The sequence below is a fragment of the Colobus angolensis genome, unplaced genomic scaffold (assembly GCF_000951035.1).
Source record: "Colobus angolensis palliatus isolate OR3802 unplaced genomic scaffold, Cang.pa_1.0 Scaffold31, whole genome shotgun sequence".
Lineage (NCBI taxonomy): Eukaryota > Metazoa > Chordata > Mammalia > Primates > Cercopithecidae > Colobus > Colobus angolensis.
In genome coordinates, this window is record NW_012116377.1 from 3,055,989 (window position 1) to 3,078,972 (window position 22,984).

At 48.9% G+C, this 22,984-nt stretch overlaps 1 protein-coding gene across 2 annotated transcripts in view; it reads left to right on the plus strand.

The window, feature by feature from the left end:
- Positions 1 to 22,984, plus strand: part of LOC105517915 (FYVE, RhoGEF and PH domain-containing protein 5) — a 116,738-nt gene that overhangs the window by 52,032 nt on the left and 41,722 nt on the right. For both annotated transcript variants that reach the window (XM_011950680.1, XM_011950681.1), the window contains exons 3-4: positions 10,373 to 10,431; positions 10,543 to 10,573. In XM_011950680.1, coding sequence (XP_011806070.1) covers positions 10,373 to 10,431; positions 10,543 to 10,573 — 90 coding nt within the window. The remainder of the gene's footprint in view (positions 1 to 10,372; positions 10,432 to 10,542; positions 10,574 to 22,984) is intronic.

A 22,984-nucleotide genomic window follows, 5' to 3' on the forward strand; every position in this document is an offset into this window, starting at 1 on the left:
GTTTTCCCAGCACCGTTTATTAAATAGGGAATCCTTTCCCCATTTCTTGTTTTTGTCAGGTTTGTCAAAGATCAGATGGCTGTAGATGTGTGGTATTGTTACTGAGGGCTCTGTTCTGTTCCATTGTTCTATATGTCTGTTTTGTTACCAGTACCTTGCTGTTTTGATTACTGTAGCCTTGTAGTACAGTTTGAAGTCAGGTAGCGTTATGCCTCCAGCTTTGTTCTTTTGGCTTAGGATTGTCTTGGCAATGCGGTGTCTTTTTTGGTACCATATGAACTTTAAAGCAGTTTTTTCCAATTCTGTGAAGAAAGTCATTGGTAGCTTAATGAGGATGGCATTGAATCTATAAATTACCTTGGGCAATATGGCCATTTTCACGATATTGATTCTTCCTCTCCATGAGCATGGTATGTTCTTCCATTTGTTTGTGTCCTCTTTTATTTCACTAAGCGGTGGTTTGTAGTTCTCCTTGAAGAGGTCCTTTACATCCCTTGTAAGTTGGATTCCTAGCCCTTGGAGTTTCCTCTACCAGAAATGCCCTCCCTGCCCTGTGGCTGCCTATAGGTCTCAATTTGAATGTCACCTCCTCAGAGAGGGCTCCTAGATCTTCTTCCATGCTCTGTCACAGCATTCCTAGCTATTTCCTTATGCTGTAGTCTTGTTCTTTATTTCTCTGTTTTCTTGCACATTGTTTGCCTTTCCCTGGCAGTCATTCCAGGAGGGCAGATGCTGTGTTTATCCTGTTCATGGGTGTGTCCTTGCTGCCTAGTACATTAAGATGTAGTCAATGAATATCTTCAAATAAGTTAATGAGCAAATGAAAACATTTAGAACCAGTTCCTGCATTTACATAAGAAAAACAAACTCAAATGCCTGACAGTTTAATAAAATGAAAACACTTGTTTGGCCCTGTGTAACTTACTCTGCACAGTGAGTGGCAGAGCTGGGAGTCCAACCTGCATCTTTAATATTCCTGTTGCTTCACCCTGGCTCCCCCGTAGAGTACTGCATTTCAGTACAGTTAACACAAGAGACATTGTAAGGCAGGTGGCAGAGGAGAGAGAGGGAGGCAGACACAACTCAGAGGGGATGGGAGAGAAGAGGGGCTCCAAGGTTCTGGAAGGCATCGGTACATGTGTGCCTCACACACCTTGCTGAGGGCCTTGGGGTGATTGAAGGCAGCCAGGGCCAAAGGGCTGGGCAGGTTAGGATCCCCTGGCCCTGGGAGAGCTTGTTCTGTGGCTGAGTTTCCTCTCTGTTAAGTCTCAGACATGCCCTTTGCTCTAGTGTTTGGAATGTGGGCCACAGGTGATACTCAGTCTTGCTTTCTCCTGCCTGACTTGGTGGTGGTCACTCTCTCTCTCTCAATGGCCTATGGCTAAAGTGCCATTTGTGGATCAACAGCACCATAGCACCTGGGGGATCATTAGAAACACAGCATCCCAGGTCCCACCCCAGACTTGCCGAACCCAGATCTGCCTGTTGACAAGATCCTCAGTGACTCGCGTGTGCTCACTGAAGTCTGAACTCTGGTCTATGTGCAGCAATCACCCAGTCTATGTGGAGCACTCGTGGTGCCCTCAGCTCTGGGAGATGCCACAGAAGAAGCTAATGGGGTCCCAGCTTTGGGGAACTTACAGTTGAGTTGGAGAATGAAAAAGCAATTCACTTGATGATCTTTAAACTTTATATTCATATTTTATGTACTTCTCTGAATGTTGTGTCACACTTTTAAAAAATAAACCAAGGTTGCACATGAGATGGAAAGATTATGGAATTTAACTGAAAAATGACAAGATCTATAAATTTGGAGAAGAGACTATTTCTTATAAAGGTTTACAGCCTGAAAGGTGGCTGTTCTCGTGGGCTGGGAAGTGCAGCCTCTGGCTAAAGCCTTTAGCAGCTTCTCAAAACAGATACTCAAAGCACCTGCTTTGAGGGAGGGAGGGATAAGACAGGAATTTATGCTGCAGGGGTTGGACAAGTTTACATATTCATCAAGTTATAGGAGGAGCTGTGGCTATTCATAAAAGAAGGCAGTGTGTACGTGTGATAAGCAGGCATGCTTGTTGCATGTGTCCCATGTTCACCTTGGGGTGGAGATTTAACATGTAAATGTATTACAGTTAGGCCTTATATGTCAAAAGACAAAGCAGGGGCAGCATGAAGGCACTCAATGCACAGCCTTCTCAAACCACCCAGAGCCAGTCCATGGTCGGTGGTCTCTTATTGGGAGAAAGTCATAGAAGTCAGTCTCTTGTCCAATCAGAGCTGTAGCTTGGCTGGCAGAACAGGGGGCTTAGTTAGTGTCTGACGGTGGAAGAGCTGCAATTGTTTCAACATTGCTTATCTTGAGGCCAGTGCTTGTTTAGCTGCTGGTGAAAAAGAAAAACCTTATGGCAGTGAGAACAGAGTTAAGTGTGGGGTGTGTGGCTTAACCCTTGCCTGGCACAACCTTAGGTCTTGTTTGTAATTTGGTATCTTATCACCACAGAGTCCATTCTGTCAGTCTTGTGGTCTCTATTTTAACATTAGTGCTGGTCAGATGTTGTGTCTAAACTGAAAGAGGGAAGGAGTATAATGATGCCGTGTCCAATCTCCCATCATGTCATGACTGGGAACTCAATCTTTAAGGTTTTTCTGGCATTCCCTTGGTCAAGAAGGGGCTTGTTCAGTCAGTCGAGGAGTTTAGGATTTTATGTTTAGGTCTCAGGGGCAACCCCCATACCCAGCTGTGTGAACTAAACCACGAGCAGTGGAAGGGTTCTGTGTTGTAAGAGTCAGAGCAGTCAGGAAGGCTTCCAGGAGGTGATGAGGCCTGAGTGCTCCTTGGAAGAGAGCAGGATGTGGTTAAATAGAAAGGAGGAGGAAAGTTTATAGGAGGCAAGAACAGATGGGACGAAGGCATAGAATCCAGCCATTAGCTGGCTGTTTGAAGTCATGGCTGGACCTTTCTGGAATTAAGTGAGATGGGGAGGGCTGTGTCTTGTTTGAGCCAGCACTGGCCCTTTCCTGCCATCAGACATGGGGAGCTGCTAATCACAATCACAGCCGCTCTCTTAGGATTCCCAAAGGTGAGAGAGCTGAAAGAAGCATTTAGAGACCACTGTTGCTTTTCACTGTGGCAAGAATGTTTAATGTAAGAGCTACACTTTTTTTTTGGGGGGGCAGCTCTGTCACCCAGGCTGGAGTGCAGTGGCACAATCTCAGCTCACTGCAATCTCCGCCTCCCAGGTTCAAGAGATTCTCCTGCCTCAGCCTCCCGAGTAGCTGGGACTACAGGCGCACGCCACCATGCCTGGCTAATTTTTATATTTTTAGTAGAGATGAGGTTTCACCATAGTTGTCAGGCTGGTCTTGAACTCCTGACCTCAGGTGATCCACCTGCCTTGGCCTCCCAAAGTGCTGGGATTACAGGTGTGAGCCACTGCATCCGGCCAGATCTACACTCTTAATGCCCATCCTTGGGTGAGTGGATAAGGAAAATGTGGTCTGTATATACAATGGAATATTATTCAGCCATAAAAAGGAAGGGAATTCTGCCATTCCCTTTGTTGCATTCACATTGCAACAATGTGAATGAACTTGGAGGGCTTGATGCTAAATGAAAGAAGCCAGTCACAGATGGACAAATACTGCATGATTCCAGTTACATGAGGTGTCTAAAATATAGGTCCAGGCATGGTGGCTCATTCCTGTGTTCCCAGCACTTTGGGAGGCCAAGGCAGGAGGTTTGCTTGAGGCCAGGAGTTGGAGACCAGCCTGGGCAACACAGTAAGACCTCATCTCTATAAAAAATTAAAAAATTAACTGGGTGTGATGGCGTGCATGCCTGTGGTCCCAGCTACTCAGGAGGCTGAAGCTGAAGGATCACTTGAGCCCAGGTGCCACTACACTCCAGCCTGGGTGATGGAATGAGATCCCTAAGTCTCTAAAAAATAAAATAGCCTTATTCACAGAAGCAAGGAGTAGAGTAGTGGTTGCTGGGGGTGGAGGGAGGGAGAGGTGGCGAGCTACTGTTCAACGAAGTTTCAGTGATATAGGAGCTCACTGGAAGGAAAACTGAAGCTTGTCACTCGTTCCTTGCTCAGGGCTGTTCAGCAGGTTAGAGACCAAGTCAGGAGTAGAAGTCAGGCCTCCTGATCTCATTCAGGGTGTTCCAAGATAGCACGCTGCTTCTGCAAATTTGTTACAGACTGTAGCCAGAACCAAAGATCTCTCCAAAATTAAAGGTCTTTTAAGTAGCTGGGCCAAACCCACACTCACACCAGCATAACTTCAGGAACTAGACTAGTCAGGATGATCTGGAAACTGACCAGCTGGTCCTGGGGAAGCCAGGGGGCTGCTGTTGGGTCCGTCCTTCTCCCCTTGCTTGTCCTGGCAAGCGCTCACTCTCCTCTGCCTCCTCTGCCTACTGTGCTGCCACCAGGAACACAGGTGACAGCTGGGATAAAGAGTGAGCCACCTCTTCCTGAGTCCTTGCCTCTGAGTTTTCCAGCAGTTGTTGAAGGCTGTGCTGGAACCCCTGACCTATGTTCCCTGCCTGCCCCGGTGATCCCCAGGGGACTTGGAGTCTGTGTTTCCCTGGAGCCTAATGCTCCATGTATCTGGGTTTCTGACCACTCTCCCATCTCCAGATGTGACTTCAGAATACTCCAGCAGGCCCCTTCCTGGGACCCTCAACACATGGAAGACTCACAAGGAAAATTTCCCCAGGGCTTGAAACAGTCACAGAAGATGGCCCCTTCCTTGTGTACGGATGTGGGTTATTTTAGGGGGGCTGTGTGGCAGAGGAGGCTGGTGCATACAGGGCATCGGGGCACCTCAGGTGTAGCCTGTGACCTAGAGATGTTTATTGAGGCTATGTAGGGATTCTGGGTATGGGAAAACTGTGTGAGCCAAACACACCCAGAGGTAGGAAAAAATAGAGTGGGCTTAAGAGATCACCTGGAGCTCCATGAGGCATGGAGGAGTGGTGGAGGGGACTGGGAACAGTCCTGGGCTGAGCCACAGGGGTCCCTTTCTGTAAGTGCTGGGAGCCTCTGCAGCCACTCAAGGATGCAGGTGATGGAAGAAGGAGGCTATGGGAATGGCTAGGAGGCTGGAGCTCAGAGTGAGTGAGAGAGAGGTCAGTCAGGGGTGCAGGGAGGGTCGGAGCTTGGTTCCAAGATGAAAGGTGGGAAGCCTGGACTTCAGAGGCAGAACAGTGTGGAGTGTGGATGAGGCCCAGGCTGGAAGGAGTGGAGGGAGACACTGCTGAGAGACATCTGAGGAGGAGGTCTCAAGGAGGTGAGCACAGGGCATTCAGATTGGAGTGCCCAGTGACCGCAGGTGCAAGGGGACAGGTGTGAACTAATGGGGGCGTGTGCTGAACCAGACATAGAGGCCTTGGGGGCATGGAGCTTGGCAAAGGACTGGCAGAGACCAGTGAAACAAAGAGTTGGGTATTAACATCAGTCCACACCATCTTAAAGGTCGAGCAGGTGTGGACCCAGGAGGCCTGTACACAGAGAGGGGAGGCGACGAGACAGGCATCTTGAGGTTGTTCCTTCCTCTCCCACAGGTAGGACATTGTGGAGAAGGATTGTGTGAACCCTGGGCGTACTTGGGGACCATCCTGAGGGACAGGCCAAAAGGCCTGGGGTTCCCTGGCCCCTGTAATAATACAGTTGTGCTAATGCCTCACTTCCCTGTAGCTTTTTACTGATTACAAAGAGCTTTTCCATCCACAACCCTTTGCTGTCTTTGTGTGACAACCTCTGCAACAGTGGTTCTCAAAACTTTTTGGTCTCAGACCCACCTCCCCTCTTAAAAATGATTGAGGGCCCCAAAGAGTTTTTATTTCTGTGAATCACATCTATTCAATGTTTACCACCTTAGAAAGTAAATCAGAAAATTCTAAAACATCTTTTAATGCATTTTAAGATAACAAACCCATTACATGTTAATACAAGTAGCACTTTTATGCCAAAAACAACAACAACAACCCTAGTTTCTAAAACAATCAAGAAAAAACAGAGAGAAGAGTAACATTTTTACATTTACAAATACGAATGTCGGGCTGAACAGAAGGTAGCTGGATTCACCTATCCACTTGCCCATCCAGTGGGTTGGAATTGTTTTGGTTGACTTAAATGAATATAATATCCAGGCTCACACAGATACGTAGTTGGAAAAGGGAGGACCTTACAGACCCTCAGAGGTTCTCAGACTGTATTTTGGGAACTGATGTCTTAGAAGGAGGCTGAGCACTCAGTTTTACAGTTGGAAAAACTAAAGCATGGAGACAGAGGACCAGGATTCCTGACTCTTTGTGTGACCCACTGTCTAACGCTGAGGTTCCCTGGAGGAAGAACTACCCCTCCCGACCTGCCTGGGTCCCAGAATACCCAAATGTTGAACCAGCTGGTTTGCTGGGGACCAGGGAGGAGGCCGGTGGCCCTGGGGACAGCCTCAGGCAGGGGCAGGTGGCCTGATGTTAACACCCATAGCTTCACCCTGAGAAATGCCATAGCAATAGCATGGGCCTTGGCCCCCCCAACCCCCACGCTCCTGGGAGGAGCCCTGTTCCCAGAAGCCTGTCCCTGGACGCTGCCGTCAGCCTCGGAGTTCATTTCCTGGTTAAACAAACATCTATATTAAATGGCCCAGTTGGGCAACGCCCAGAAGCAGTTTCTGCGAGCCTTGGGCACACAGCCTGCCAGGCCTCCCCGTTGGCCGCCTGGTGAAGACACATCCATCATCCCAGAGTCACTGAAGCAGGACTGCCCCGTGCATCCCACCCAGAATCTGCACGTCTGGCAGGAGGGGCTGGGTGGGACGTGCAGAGGGGCCCGTGTCTGGACCCTACCAAAAGCCTGTCCTCAACAGCTTGGAGATTGTAACAGTGGTAATGATGGCAACTCCAGAAGTTTGGGTATGGTGTGACGGCTGCCATCCATCATGTCATCTCATCCTGGCAGGGTAGGAACGCTCACCTGTTTGCCAGATGCGGAAACGGAGGCATCCGAGAGGGGCTCGCCAACAGCCACACAGCCACCCATGGCCTTGTTTGGGGGAGGATCCAGGCATCTTGACTTCCAGCAGAGTTGTCTTTGTGCCATTGTGGCCACATTCTGAGGATCCGGGGTGAGGAAGGCTGAGTGCAGAGGGGCGAGCCCAGGCTGCTCTGGTGCGTGTCTGCTGTGATGAAAAGCACAGCAGGATAAAGATGGGGCAGGGGTCCTTAACCAGGGGTGACGTTTTGCAGCACCCCAAGCCCTAGGACATTTGGCAGTGTCTAAAGACATTTTTGGTTGTCACAGTGGGGGATGAGGGAGTGGAGGCTCCTGTTGTTATCCAGTGGGTAGAAGCCAGGAATGCTTGTTCGTTGTCCTGTAATACAAAAGAACAGCTTCTACAGCAAAAACTATTCTTCAAAATGTCAACAGTCCAAGATGGAGAAACCCCAGGGTGGAAAATGATTTGCGGTGTTCTTTAGGTCAGGCAGTCATGGGTGACTGTGCTGAGGTTGTGACTTTTGAGCAGAGACCTTAAGAACCAGAAAGTACAAGTGAGAAGATCTGGCGAAGAGCATTGCAAGAAGAGGGAACAGCACATGCAGAGGCCCTGAGTCAGAAACGCGTCCTCAAGAAGCCAGTGTGTGAGACTGAGTTGGTTATTCTCTACCAGATCTCAGCGAAAACACCGAGGCTCAGAGATAGGGACTCGCCAGAGGTCATACCGTGAAACAGTGCTGGAGCTGGGTTTGAAATGGATGTGATTGATTCCAGAGTCCATTTGCTTTCCACTATCTCTGCTGCTACTGTCAGAGGAGTGGCCCAGCCTTCATTTTGCAGTTAAGGCCTTTCCCCTACTTGACTCTAAATTTTTTTTTCTTATTCTATCCCTGGTTACTTGGTTTTGTTTCTGGCACCACCTCGGTGACAAAAACAACAAGGATAATGATGGCCAATAATTTCATAGTGCTTGCCGTGTGCCCGGCACAGTTCCTAGTGTGAGAGATTCTCTATATAGATGCTCATCTGATCCTTATGACATGCATATGTGCTGGATACTATTCTCCTACTGTGGCCATTTCACAGGTAAGAAAATTGAGGCACAGAGAGCTCAATGACTTGTTCAACAAATAAGAGTCAGAGGCAGGAAACTTCCTAGTTCCAAAGCCCATGCTTTTTTTTTTTTTTTTTTTTTTTTTTTTTGAGATGGAGTCTCACTCAGTTGCCCAGGCTGGAGTGCAATGGCACAGTCTCAGCTCACTGCAACCTCTGCCTCCCGGGTTCAAGTGATTCTCCTGCCTCACCTTCCCGAGTAACTGGGATTACAGGCGCCTGCCACCATGCCCGGCTAATTTTTTTTGTATTTTTAGTAGAACGAGGTTTCACTATGTTGGACAGGCTGGTCTCAAACTCTTGACCTCATGATCTACCCACCTCAGCCTCCCAAAGTGCTGGGATTACAGGCATGAGCCACTGTGCCCCGCCTCAGAACCCATGCTTTTAACCACAACACTATGCAGTGACTTTCTCAGCAGTGATTTTCTCATCACTAGAGTGGATCACTCACTTGACGAGTGGCTCCTCAAGTTTAGTAACATGCAAGGTTCAGCACAGAAGGGAATTTAGAAGTTAGTTTGTCCACATATGGGGAACTGAGGCTTGACCTTGAAAGTGACTTGTGCAGAATTGTACCAGGAGGCAGGTGTTCCCAGCTGAGTGCCCTCTGCTCTGCCATGGGCCACCCACAGCCAGCCATGCCTGCACATTCACAGCCTCCCCTGTCAGTTTCATCAGGCCGCCACAGCATGTCTTTGTATCTCTGGATCTCAGCCACTAGTTGTGTCTGATATCCGGCAGGTTTGGGGCCACCCAGCAGGAGCCTGCTTGTGGCAGAAGGCCCAGGCATCTGTCTCAGCCCTGCCCATCCTTCCTGTTTATAGACATAATCTCAGTCTATTTCCAAATCATATAGTTGTGGAAACTGGGGCTCAGATGGGTTAAACAGCTTACCATCTGAGGTCAGCCTGCAGAGTTAGTGCTTCCCAAGGGGAATGAATGTGCACTCACTGACTCATTCACTCTTTTTTTTTTTTTTTTTTGAGACGGAGTCTCCCTCTGTCGCCCAGGCTGGAGTGCAGTGGCCGGATCTCGGCTCACTGCAAGCTCCGCCTCCCGGTCTCCCTCCATTCTCCTGCCTTAGCCTCCCGAGTAGCTGGGACTACAGGCGCCGCCAACTCGCCCGGCTATAGTGTTTTTGTATTTTTTTTAGTAGAGATGGGGTTTCACTGGGTTAGCCAGGATGGTCTCCATCTCCTGACCTCGTGATCCGCCCGTCTCGGCCTCCCAAAGTGCTGGGATTACAGGCTTCAGCCACCGCGCCCGGCCGACTCACTCACTCTTTCAGCCAACAAAGAGAACTGCCATACGCTAAGCACTGGTCATGCAGAGGTGGAAGTTCCTGGTCCCTGCCCTCCTGGAGAGATGTGATTGTTTCACAGTAATGATAAGTGTCATGAGAGGGGGATGCTCAGAAAGGATACCTAGCCCAGGCCATCGAGTGAGGAGGATCAGGAGAGGCTTCTTGGATGAGGTGCTGCCGTGGCTAAGTCTTACAGGATGACTAGGAGTTAGCCAGGTAGAGGAGGGGGAAAGGACGCTGAGGGAACAACATGTACAAAAGGAAGAGAAAAGAGAGAATTCCTCAGTACGGGGAACCACAGGTTGCTCAGGATTGGTGGGGTCATGAAGTGGGATATAAAGGTCATGCCATCATCATGGCCATTGAGCATTTACTAAATGGCAGGTGCCATGCTGGGCATTAGCTCAACAACCTTCAGAGTTAGGTGCTGTTAAAATCTGCATTTATAGCTGGGCTCAGTGGCTCATGCCTATAATCTCAGCACTTTGGGAGGCCAAGGTGGGCGGATTGCTTGAGCCCAGGAGTTCAAGACCAGCCTTGAACTGGTCAATGTAGTGAGACCCTGTCTCTACCAAAAATTTTAAAAATTAGCCAGGTGTGGTGGTGCATACCTATAGTCCCAGCTACTCAGGAGGCTGAGGCAGGAGGATCGCTTGAGCCTGAGAGTTCGAGTCTACAGGGAGCTGAGATCATGCCACTGCACTCCAGCCTGGGTGATAGAGTAAGACCTTGTCTCAAATAAAATAAATACATTTTTAAAATAAAATAAAATCCACATTTACAGATGAGGAAACTGAGGTGCAGAGAGGTTAAATAAGTTGTTGAAGAGCATACAGGTAATGAGTACCAGGAAATGGTTTGAGAAATGCTTGGAACTTGCCTCCAGCAGCATGGTGGCCTCCTAGAAACCACTGATGCCTGTCCTACCTGATTGCTCTCTTTCCTCCCACAGGTGGAAGGACAGTCCAGAGCCCTTGTCATCGCACAGGAACTGCTATCTTCAGAGAAAGCGTGAGTCCCTAAGGAGGTGCCTGTGGCCTTGAGCTTATAAACAAAATGTCACCCTCCTGGGCTTACACAGGATGGGGATTAATGCAGCCTCAACCCTCTTTCCCTCTGCAGATACGTGGAGATGCTCCAGCACTTACGTCTGGTGAGTTAATCATTTTAATTGTCCAAAACTAATTGCCCTTTTAGAAGTCTGTGATATAAGAGGCAGGAAAGCAATGTGGAGACAGAGGTGATTTCCATTAACAGAGGCCTGGCAGCAGGCAAGCACTCACCAAGGCTTTTTAGGGAAGTCTGTCTCCTGATTAATGTGCTTCTGGGGGCAGACAGCGGATGCGTCTCCGTCTCCTTGCTCAGGGATGGGGTGCGTGGGGGCATGGGCTGAGGTTTTGGGCAGGGTGTTTGAGATTTCCTTAGCCCTCTTGCTGAGAAAGGCAGGAAGAGGACAGTGGGGTGTTTCTGGGCATTGCTCTGTGTGAGTTTGTGTATGTGAGTTTGTGTACCTGTATGTGTGTGATGTTTAGGTTCGTATGGAAAAGGTGTCTGCCTGGTGACAGAGCAGCTGAGGGTATCAGGAGTCTTCCTCAGTCTCCTTAGCGTTAGGATGGTAGTTTTAAGCTGGTGGTGAGGGTACTCCTTTGGGCTTTCAGAGGAAAGGAGGCCAGACTTGGGGACAGCCTGAACATCAGGCAGTGCTCTCCTTCATAACTCACAGGACAGCTCACAGAGTGTCCCTTTGCAGTCACCTCAATTCAGTTCAGCAGACATTGTTTTGAACTCTCGCTGCATGACAAGAACTGGAGAATGGGAAGACAGATCAGACAGGGCCCTTCCCCAGGAGCTCTCTGGCCAGCAAAGGGGACGGATGAGGCGGGTGACCAACAACCTTGGGCAGGCTTCCCTGAGGAGGTGATGTTCAGGGCTAGGCCATAGGGAAGGGTGAGAAGAGGGCACAGCAAAGACTTGGGAAGTGGGGGACCATGGAAGACTCAGGCTCCCCGCTCCTTTGAGCTCTCTGGGCCATTTGCACTCTTGCCATGGTTGAGCATTGGGTTCTATGGTGCTTTGAATCATTCACCATCTCCAAGAATGTCAGAGCTGGGGATGTGCACCTGGACATTTTGTAGGTGGTGATGTGGAAGCCCAGAGGAGATGACATGGCCCGCGTCACACAGTGGTGGAGCCAGGATAAGTGCCGGGGCTCCTGGCTGCCAGGCCACTGCCCTCGCATTCACTGGGTGTTCCTGGCTGCCTTGGGAGCTCTTTGGGGCAGGGACCTTCTCTGGGTGTACCAGAGCACTCAACACCAAGCCAGGCCTCTTGCTGAACCCAGCTGAGGTCCCTATCAACAGTGTCACCCTGGCATCACATCGCCACGTGAGCTGATAGCAGCCGGGAACCCAGGAGGGCAGATAGAGCATTACTCTGGGCTGGTGCTCTTAGCTCCTCATTTTTGTCCCCTCAGGATGAAAGCCTGTGTGCACTCTTGAACCCCAAAGCTCTCACGTGTGAAATGTACCAGCCCCCATTCAGCTTTTACACCTAAAAGATCTATTTGATAAAGGCCAGAAGGATCAGTTTCCCATTTTTTTTTTTTTCTTCTCTCTCCCTTGTTTCTGGGCTGGCAGCATGACAGAGGGGCTGGGCATTTTTGTTTTATGACTTTTTAAGAGGGTTTTAATTAGGAAACTTGCATCTGTGTTTGCTCTGCTTCCTGCCAGTTGGAAAGACATTGAAGCCCCTGGTAATCCATAATAATATCCTAAGGATGGGGTGAAGGAGAGCCCATAAAAGTCATCACTCAGGGCCGGGCGCGGTAGCTCATGCCTGTAATCGCAGCACTTTGGGAGGCCAAGGTGGGTGGATCACCTGAGATCAGAAGTTCCAGACTAGCCTGGCCAACATGGTGAAACCCCATCTCTACTAAAAATACAAAAATTAGTCAGGCATGGTGGTGGGCACTTGTAATCCCAGCTACTCAGGAGGCTGAGACAGGAGAATCACTTGAACCCAGGAGGCGGAGGTTGCAGTGAGCCGAGATCATGCAACTGCACTCCAGCCTGGGTGACGGAGCGAGACTCTGTCTCAAAAAAAAAAAGTCACCACTCAGAAGCTGGTTGCAGGAAATTGTGGTCTAGAGCTGTATTTTATATCAGTGCTTACGGGGATAAAGGGGGCAGGCATCTCCTAGTGTGACTCCAGGTCCTAGCTAGGGACATGAGTCTTGAAGGAGACCTATAGACTTTGGGGCACTCTCCACCACTCCTCAGCTTTGAATCTATCCCTGGTTGTTCTTCAGAATTTTGTCTTAGAGATTGATGCTGTTGAGATACCAAGGCTGTCCCCAGTGATAAGGAGGAGCTGACGGTGCCTCCCAAATCTCCCCAGCAGGAAAGGTCCTGGCTACATTGTGCTATTGTTGTTGGGGGTGGGGGTGGCCTTCTGTGTTTGGGGTGCAGCTCTGTTGCTTGTTACATGGTAGCTATAGCTAACTCAGTGGCTGCCATGAATTCCAGTCATCCTGATGGCCACAGTCCTGGGTTTGTGTAGCCTATGGGCTCCGTAGGAATGGAGTTTACATTTTCAAACATTTGTGAAAAAAGACAAAGGAGAATATACGACTGAAACCATATGTGGGTCACAAAGCTTAAAATATTTATCATCTGGCCCCTTACAGAAAAAGCTTACTGACTTCTGGTTTAGTGGCTGCCTTCCATCCTTCCAGGAACCCAGTCATAAGAACATTCCTTACCTGCCCATCTGTCAGTCTCTACCCATCTACCTAGCCAGCCAGCCTTTCACCCACTCATCTGTCCTTTCATCTATTCATGCATCAAGTGACACAACCATGCACTCATTCACTCCCAATTAATCTACTACTCAAATGTCTACCCACCCATCCAACCTTCCATCTATTCCTCATCTGCCCATCCAACCAGCAATCCATCCATTCATCTATCCATCTGAATTGCCCATTCATTCTGGAAACATCACAGGATGTTTACTGTAGGCACTGAAATAGGCCTTGGAGCCCCAAAGCTGAATAAGGCTCAGAACCGGCCCTTGAGTAGTTTTCGTTTTGCAGGGAGAGAGGGTGGAGGTGGGGAGGAGAAATCAATATGTGAACAGACAATTTACATTACTCTGTGTAAGTACAATTTGCAGAACTGTAGTTTTGTGCAGAATCTGCAGGGGCATGAGGGAGGGAAAGACATACTCACTTTGAGATATGCGGGAAGGTTTGCAGAAGAGGTGCCATTGAGATGGACTCTGAGGGAGCTCACCAGGCCAGGGTAGTGGTGGAAGAGGGCATGTAAAGCAAGGGAGTCAGCATGAGCAACTGCTCACAGGCTCATGGTGTGTTTGGAGAATAGCACATCATCGCACATGGTTAGAACATAGAAAATGTCAGAAAGGCAGGTAGGAGGCAGAATCAGGGATCAAGTAATGGGTCCCCAAATAAGGCTAGGACCAGATCGAGAAGTACCAAAAATGCTGGGCCAAGGAGCTTGTGCCTTTCCTTGTATATGGTGAACGGCTAGAGATTTTGAACAGGTGTGGCCCCTGGACACCTTCTGTCCTCTCTTTTTTCATCTAAAGCAAGTCTCTCCTAGAAGAAACCAAAAGTTCTTACCAAGGGTCGCTCCTTTGGGCTAAGGCATTGAAGGCCTGTTCAGAAGCCAGTCTGCTGATTGGGAGAGAACTCTGGAAGTTGTCACCATCCTGCCCCAGGAGAAGTTTCCTCACACAGGAGGCGCACATGACCTGGCCCCTCTCCACCTCTCTGGCAGTACCTCCTTTACCGTTTTCTTCATCACTGCCTTCAGCCACACTGGCCTTGTTACTGTTCTTCAAATAACACAAATGCATTCACATCTCACAGTTTTGCTCTTCCCTCTACTGGAGTGGCCTACCCCGATCTTCCCATTGAGGTCTCAGCTCAAGTGTTACCACTTCAAACTAGTGGTGCCCCAGAACTTAGTGGCATAAGACAACCATGTTGTTATGCTCACAGATTCTCTGGACTAGATATTTGGACAGGGCATGGTGGTGGGAGTTGGTCTCTGTTCCATGATGTCTGGGGCCTCAACTGGAAGATTCAAAGACTGGGGGTGACCTGATGGCTGGGAGCTGGGATCACCTGGAGGTGTCTTCATGTAGGAAGCCAAAGGCCCATGGGATGTGACCAACTCAGCATTCCATTGGAGGCTATATGATCAAACAGCGAACTGTTTATCATGAATGCAAAATGTGGGCAAACTCACGACTGCGCCTGCCGACAGAAGGTTTGCTGGAGGCATTCACTCCCTGGCGCTGAGGTTATCCACTGCGACATCTAGGGAAAGCAGTCTTGTAAGCTTACTCTGGACCGAGCAGCTGACCCCTTCTTCCACCCGCTTCTCACAATGTCTTTTGCCTAGTAAATACAGAGTGCTGTGTAAAGCTCAGGGCTCTTGTCCACTAGAGGCAAGGTGACCCCTTCTTCCAAATATACTCTTTTGTCTCTTGTCTTTCATTCCCGCATTCACCCCCTTTATTCAGTCTCCCCAGGTCTGTGTGGGTTACACAGTAGACAAAAGAGTATATTTGGAAGAAGGGGTCGGGGGCACCTTGCCTCTGGTGGACAGGGGCCCTGAGCTTTACACAGTCCTCTGTATTTATTAGGCAAAAGAGATAGTGAGAAGCGGGTGGAAGAAGCGGTCAGCTGCTCAGTCCAGAGTAGGCTTGCAAGACTGCTTTCTCTAGATGTCGCAGTGTCACCCTCCCCGTGTCCACACCCTTGCTACAGCCTTATTGGAGGGGAGAGCACGTCCCTGCCCCTTATGCCTTTGGGCCTGGCCATGACACCTGCTGCTGTCAATGGGGTGTGTGTGGAAAGGATGATGTGCCAGTTGTGAACTTGATTCTAAGGAGCCCTCTGCTGTTTCTCCTGCCATCACCATGGGAAGAGCTTCCCGGGGCACATGCTGCCCCTTCAGCCTAGGCCCCAGGATGAACACACAAGAAGCAGAGCCACCAAGATGAATCCAGTTCTCACTCAGCTTCCTCTGCAACTAGGAGTACCCAAGGATATGAAAGGAGAAGCGCCAGGGAGTGAATGCCTCCAGCAAACCTTCTGTCGGCAGGCGCAGTTGTGTGTTTGCCCACATCCTGTATTCATGATAAACAGTTGCTGTTTGACCATATAGCCTCCAGTGGAATGCTGAGTTGGTCACGTCCCACGGGCCTTCAGTTCCCTACATCTTCACTCACACACCAGGTGGTTGAGGCTGGCTGTTGTCCGAGACTTAAGCTGGGAGGTTGGCCAGAACACTTGTCTGTGGCCACTCCATGTGGTCTCTGCCTACGTGAGTTTGGGCTTCTGCACAGCATGGTGGCTGGGTCCTAAGAGTAAGTGTCTTGAGAGAGCAGGTAGAAGTGCATGACATTTTTATGATCTGGCCTTGGACGTCCTGTAGCACCACTTCCACCATACCCTATGAGTTAAGACAGTCACAAAGGTCTACCCAGGTTCAATGGGAGGGGACATAGTCTCTCCTCTTCAATGGGAAGAATATCGAGCTCATATTATATAAAGACCATTGAGATAGGAGATATTGTTGTGGGTGTTGTTGGAAAAGACAGTCTACTACAGAAGTTCTTCCTAAACATTCTGTGTTGGTTAGGAACTGTGTTTGACTGCTAGTAACAAAACACCAATTACGATGGCTTAGCTAATTTAGGGATTCTTATTTCATGTGAAATAAATCCAGAAGCAGGAGATCCAGGTCAAATTTGGCAACTCCACACAGTCTCAAGACTAAAGTTCCATCTGCAGCATCCATTTCCAAGGTTTCTCATGAACACAGAATGGCTGCTGCAGTTCTAACCATTGCATCTATATCCCAGTCAGGAAGAAGGAGAAAGGTAGAAAAGCAACAGGTCATGGCCTCCCAGCTGGGTTAGTCCCCCTGAAAACTTCACTTGTCAAGCTTCTCCTTTCATATCCTTGGGTACTCCTAGTTGCAGAGGAAGCTGAGTGAGAACTGGATTCATCTTGGTGGCTCTGCTTCTTGTGTGTTCATCCTGGGGCCTAGGCTGAAGGGGCAGCATGTGCCCCGGGAAGCTCTTCCCATGGTGATAGCGGGAGAAACAGCAGAGGGCATCTTAGAATCCAGTTCACAACTGGCACATCATCCTTTCCACACACACCCCATTGACAGCAGCAGGTGTCATGGCCAGGCCCAAAGGCATAAGGGGCAGGGATGTGCTCTCCCCTCCGATGAGGCTGTGGCAAGGGTGTGGACACGGGGAGGGTGACATGCTGTGGGTGTACTTCCCTCCTCTGCACTCCATCTCACACCTCATTGTCTTCACACCACCTTTCACTGTTTGAAAGTACCTAATTTATGTGTTTGTTACTAGTTATGTTGTGTTTTCATTTTCATGCAGCTCACAATACTTTCTATTAATAATCCCCTTGGTGATTTCTTCTTTGACCCATGGATTGTTTAAAACTGTGTCATGTAACTTCCAAGTATTTGTGTGTTTCCCACATCTTCTGCTGCTGACTTCTAATTTATCCTTCTGCTAATCCCATTGTGGTTGGAAAACATATTTTGTATGGTTTCAGTCCTTTTACATTTACTTAAATGTATTTGATGGCCCAGCATACGCCCTAGCATACCTGGAGAGTGTTCCATGTGTATTTGAGAAGGATGGGCCCTCTGCTCTTGTCGGGTGGGGTGTTCTGTGAATGCTGCGTAGGGTGAGCTGATGGATCCTTTTGAGTCTTCTGCATCCTCACTTTCTGTCCATTGTTGAGAGAGGCTTATTGACCTCTCAGCTATGGTTATTGGGTTGTATGTCTCTCCATCAATTGTCAGGTTTTGCTGATTGTGTATTGGGGCTATTTTTAGGTGCTTGTTTGCTGTCTGCCTTCATCACTAAACTCTGAACTCCTTAAGGGCAAAGAGCTGGACCATACCCTTGTTCCCAGTGGCTTGTGAAGCCTGGTACACAACTGATGCTCAGTATGTAGCCAATGAATGAGTGATGGTGGAGCAAGTTCTCCTCCCAGCAGTCCTATCCTTTCTTCAGTCAAAAAAACTTCCTGCCAGACATGGGGGTGCATGCCTGTAGTCTTAGCTACTTGGGAGGCTGAGGCAGGAGAATCGCTTGAGCCCAGGATGCAGTGGATCTTGATCGTACCTGTGAATAGCCACTGCACTCCAGCCTGAACAACAGAGCAAGACCTTGTCCCTAATAAAAAAAAAAAAAAAAAAAATTAAAATAAGAAAATAAACTTCCTGAGCATCTGGTCTGGGTGACGTATCAGGGAGTGAGTGACGGCAGGGAAAGTCTCTGCCCTCAAGGCACTGATGGTCTAGAGAGAGAGACTGGCATGAAAAAGAACAATAGTAACACAGTGGTGGGTGGTATACCGAGGTTTTGGGGGCTTGGAGGAGGCATCCAGCCCAGTCTTCTTGGAGTTGGAGAGGGATGCCCAGAGGAAAATGTGTTGAATAGCCAGGCGGGGGTGCAGTGAAGAAGGCTGTGCTTGGCAACGGGATCAACGTTTGTAAAGGCCCAGAGGCCTGTTAAGAATGGCACATTTAGGCCCGGTATGGTGGCTCACACCTGAAGTCCCAATTCTTTGGGAGACCAACGTGGGAAGATTGTTTAAGGCCAGGAGTTTGAGATCAGCCTGGGAAACATAGTGAGACCCCATCACTACAAAAAAAAAAAAAAAAAATTTAATTAGCCAGACATGGTGGCGCATGCCTGTAATCCCAGCTGCTTGGGAGGCTGAGGTGGGTGGATCACTTGAGCTTTGGAGTTGGAGGCTTCAGTGAGCTATGGGCGTACCACTACACTCCAGCCTGGGTGGTAGAGTGAGATCCTTTCACAAACAAACAAACAGACAAACAAACACAGATGCTCAGGTTCCGCCCTCAGATTTCTACTTAATTGATCTGTAACAGCCTAATCATTGACATGTCAGACATTAAGCACAGTTGTGAACAAAGCTGAGCAAATCTGAAGGCGAAAACAAGTGAGTGAGGCACATTGCTCTCTCTTTGTTAGAGGGGAGGTAACAGAAACATGCAGGCTACGTGAATAGTCTGACAATGCACTTTTTGTAAAAACTGTTGCTTTTTCAGCCTGGCATACATGTAACCCAGCCCCAGCTGTGCAGTAGGTGCCCACCAGGGCTAAAGGCCTCTGGCTAAACATGGCATATTTTCTAAGAACCTCCATTTTGCTCCAGATACGTAATTTTAAATAAATTAGATATGGATATATTTCAGAGACTAATGTAAAATATGTATTTTTTAAGTTAAAATAATAGACTTCAAAGACATTTCTGAGACTAGAGTGGCTCCATTCAGGCTCTGACCCCAAATTTGTGGAGTAGGACACTCGAGAGGCCCTTAGACTGACTGCTGAAGTAACCCAAGAGGGCCTCATGAAGGAGGTGGTCTTTAAAGTACCTTTGAAAGATCAGCACGATGTATATTGGATGATGGAAGTGCAGAACAAAGACACAGAGGCTAGAGAAGAGGATTCATAGAAAGCAATAGTTCTCAAAGCATAGTCTTCAGACCAGCAGTGTCAGCATCACCTGGGAAATTGTGAGAAATGAAAATGATCCAGCCCCAGCCCAGACCTGCTGAATGGAAACTCAGGCGGAATGGAGGGTGGGCAGCAATCTGTGTTTCCCTAAGCCCGGCAGGTAATTTGGATGCACACTCAAATTGGAGAACGACTGTTACACAGAAGTGAGCCTTAAGCTGCAGAGGTGGCTACACCAGCTCCTGCAGGGACATGGTCATCAGGCCAAGGAGTTTAACTTGGTGCTGAGGGCAGGAGGTGCCATGAAGAGTTTGGAGGAGAGGTGAAAAAAATGGGGAGCCCTTGCTTGTCTTCCCTCCCCAGGGGCGTGTGTTTGTACACTTGTAACTCCTACCCGGATAGAACATTTCCACCATCCCAGAAGATTCCTGTAATACCCTCCCAAAGGTTATCCCTGTTTTGCTGTCTGTCACATGAGATTGGTTTAGCTTGTTCTTGAATGGAATGGAATCATAAATTATGTACTGTTACGTGTCTGGCTGCTTCAGCTCAACAGTCTGTGACGCTGAGCCAGCTGTTGACGGGTATCAGTGTTCTTGGGTAGGGACAGCCCACAGCTGGGTTGTTTGTGCTCCTGTTCATGAACACGTGGGTGGCTTCAGTCTGGGCTATTAGAAAGCTGCTGTGAACGTCACCATAAACACCTGATGTCATTTCTCCTTGGTATTTACCCAGGAGAGGAATTGCAGGGTCACAGGGTAAGCATAGACATAGCTTTACTAGAAACTGCCAGATAGGTTAACAAAGAGGTTAAAACAATGTATATTTCCCCCAGTGTATGAGACCAGCGTTTATTCCATGCTCTTGCCAACATGTTGGTATCGTCGGCCTCTGTACTTGTGGCCATTCTGGCGATTGTGTAGTGGTGTCTCCATGTGGCTTAATTTGCATTTCCCTGTTGATTAATAAAATTGAATCCTTCGTTCTGTTTATTAGCCATTTGGGAAGGCTTTTGAATGTTTCTTTTGCTTTTTTAAAAAAATTGAGATATCTTTTTTGTATTGCTCTTAGGAACTCTTTAAGTATTCTGGACACAAGTCTACCTTCAGATCTGGGGATTGTACATATTCTCTCCATCTGTGACTTTCTTACCCAGTTTTTTTTTAACAGCTTTATTGAGATACAAGTCTCATACTGTGCATTTCAGCCCCTTGAAGTGTAAAAGTTCATGGTTTTCAGTATATTCTCAGCATTACACGATCATTGCACACACAGCTACACACTCCACCCAAACCATGCTCCACCTCTCAGCTCCTCTTCCTCCTCAGGGCCTTTGCACCTGCCATCTCTTCTGCCTGGGATGCTCGCCTCTTGTCTCAGCATAGGCACTGCCTCCTAGGAAGGCTTTCCTACGGCCAAGCCGAGTCTCCCTTTTCTGGTTTGCTGGGTCCTTTGCTTTTCCCCGTCACAACACTTAGACCCCTGTGTTGAAATAGTCTTTTTACTCATGGCTTTGAAACAATTACCCAGGTTGCAAACTCTGAGAGCAGAAGTGCATCTCTCCATGCTCCCACTGTCTCCTCAGGGCTTGCAAAGCCCTGTACAACTGACAAAGCAGGTACTCCAAATATTTGCTGAAGGAATAAAGGACTGAGGACTGGGTGCCTCCTGCCCCCTTCCTCCCACTCAGATGGCTGCCAGGACCCCCAGGTGTGATTATGGGCCCGAGTTGATGAGTTGATGAGATAGCAGAACCCTTTCAGGGAGTGATGGATGGTGAGGCTGGCACTTAGCACTTCCAGCCGGTGCATGAGTTTTAAGAACGGATGTTTGTGGCAATTCTGATTATGCTCTAGTTTTTGAAATGAGTCATGTTGGTGATGGCCATCCTGCCCATTGGGACTGAGTCGATTCACTGAGAATTAATTACAGATGAGAAACCAGCTTGGAGAGCAATTAATATTTAAGCTCCCTGGAGAGTGATGCAAATGCAGCCGGTCTTGTCTTTGCCTGTTCTTCCTTTTCTTTCTCTGCACTGTACAACTGACAAAGCAGTTGTAATCAAGAAGAGCCTCTCTGCAGCCTCCTGCTATACTTTGTGGTACTGTTATTCCCATTTTGCAGGTGAGGAAACCGAGGCTCAGACAGGTGACAGCTTGCCTAGTCGTCCAATACCCTGTGGAGTATCTGGGCTTGAACCCAGCCCAGAACAAATAAGAGGGGGTTGAAAGCCCTGTCACAGACAGTGCCCACACAAGAGGGGTCATTGCCCTCATCAGGATACAGGGCTGTTTTTCTTTCTTTTCCTGGGATGCCAAGGCTGAGAAGAGCCTGCAGGGCTGGAGGTTGGGTCCTAAATATGAAGACTCACAGGGAAAGAGTTGGGAGTCCTCCTGTCCCAGATCAGCAGGGAAACCTCCACCCCAGGCTCAGAATGACCCCAGTACCCCGGAGCCAGCTGTGGCAGAAGGCAGAATTACCCACCACCTCCATTCAGCTGCCCTCTGCACCTGCTGCCCTACTCACAACCCTCGCCTGCTGTGCCTCTAAAACATGCTTTCAGGAAAGGCTCTTATAGCTCCTATATGAGGACATTCAGTTTCTCTTTACAGGTTAGCCATGTGGCCTCCTCATAGGAACACACACACCTTCATCACAGAGAGTCCATTTGTTAGTTCAAGACTCAGCCCCTTGAGGGTTTCTGACCTCCATGTTGGGGCTAGAGGTTTCCCAAGACCTTGAATTGTGCTAGACTGGGGCAGGAACCAGCTCATCCTCCCTCCTTGGGACTGCGAGCCAGGGAGGGCCGCCCTCCATGTGCCCTCCCTATAGTTCCGGGCAGAGCAGGCCATCAGCAGGAGGTCAGCACAGGACAGGATGAGGTGTTCAGAAAGCACAGACATTTTTAAACCCCACATCTGCTCTCCTTGTCTGATGGCGCAGGCACACGCCTCTGGGCAGATGTTGGAGGCACAGTGTGAGCGGGTCTCTCAGTCTCTACATCTCACCATGGAGCCCTCCTTCCTTCTCCCTTCCTGCCCCCTCCCTCCTTCCTTCCTTCTCTTCCTCCCATTCTCTCCTTCTCTCTCTCTCTCTCTCTCTTTCTCCCTCCCTCTCTCCCTCTCTGTCATGCCTGTTCACTGGCTCTGCTTCCTTGTTTTTCTTTCTCTCTCTCTCTCCCTGTTTCCCTCTCTCTGTCCTATGCCACCTCCCTGTCCTTTTTTCTACTCCTCACTGTTCCCCTGCAGGGAGGGGTAGAAAAGCCTCTGGCCTTCACTTGGGGAGAGAAGGCCAGAAAGGCTTCCTGGAGGAAGGGCTGTCCATCCTCTCTCTCAGGCACTTCCCACTTCTAGATCCTTTTATCCAAAAGACCTTTATTTTATTTTTTTGAGACACGGTCTAGCTCCATCACCCAGGCTGGAGTGCAGTGGCACCATCACAACTCACTGCAGTCTCAACCTCCCAGATTCAAGTGATGCTGCCACCTCAGCATCCCAGGTAGCTGGACCCCTAGGCGTGCACCACCGTGCCTGGAGAATTTTTACATTTTTTGCAGAGTCTTGTCATGTTGCCCAGGCTGGTCTCCATCCAACTCTTAGGCTCAAGTGATCCTCCTCGGCCTTTGAAGGTGCTGGGATTACAGATTTGAACCACTGCTTCTGGCCTAAAAGAAGACCTTTCCAGCAGTAGAAGCTGTCCAGCAGGCCGGGTGCGGTGGCTCATGCCTGTAATCCCAACACTTTGGGAGGCCAAGGCGGGCAGATCACCTGAAGTCAGGAGTTTGAGACCAGCCTGGCCAACATGGTGAATCCCTGTCTCTACTAAAAATACAAAAATTTAGCCAGGTGTGACAGCAGGCGCCTGTCGTCTCAGTTATTCAAGAGGCTGAGGCAGGAGAATCACTTGGACCCGGGAGGTGCAGGTTGCAGTGAGCCGAGATCGTGCCACTGCACTCCAGACTGGGCAACAAGAGTAAAACTCCATAAAAAAAAAAAAGAAA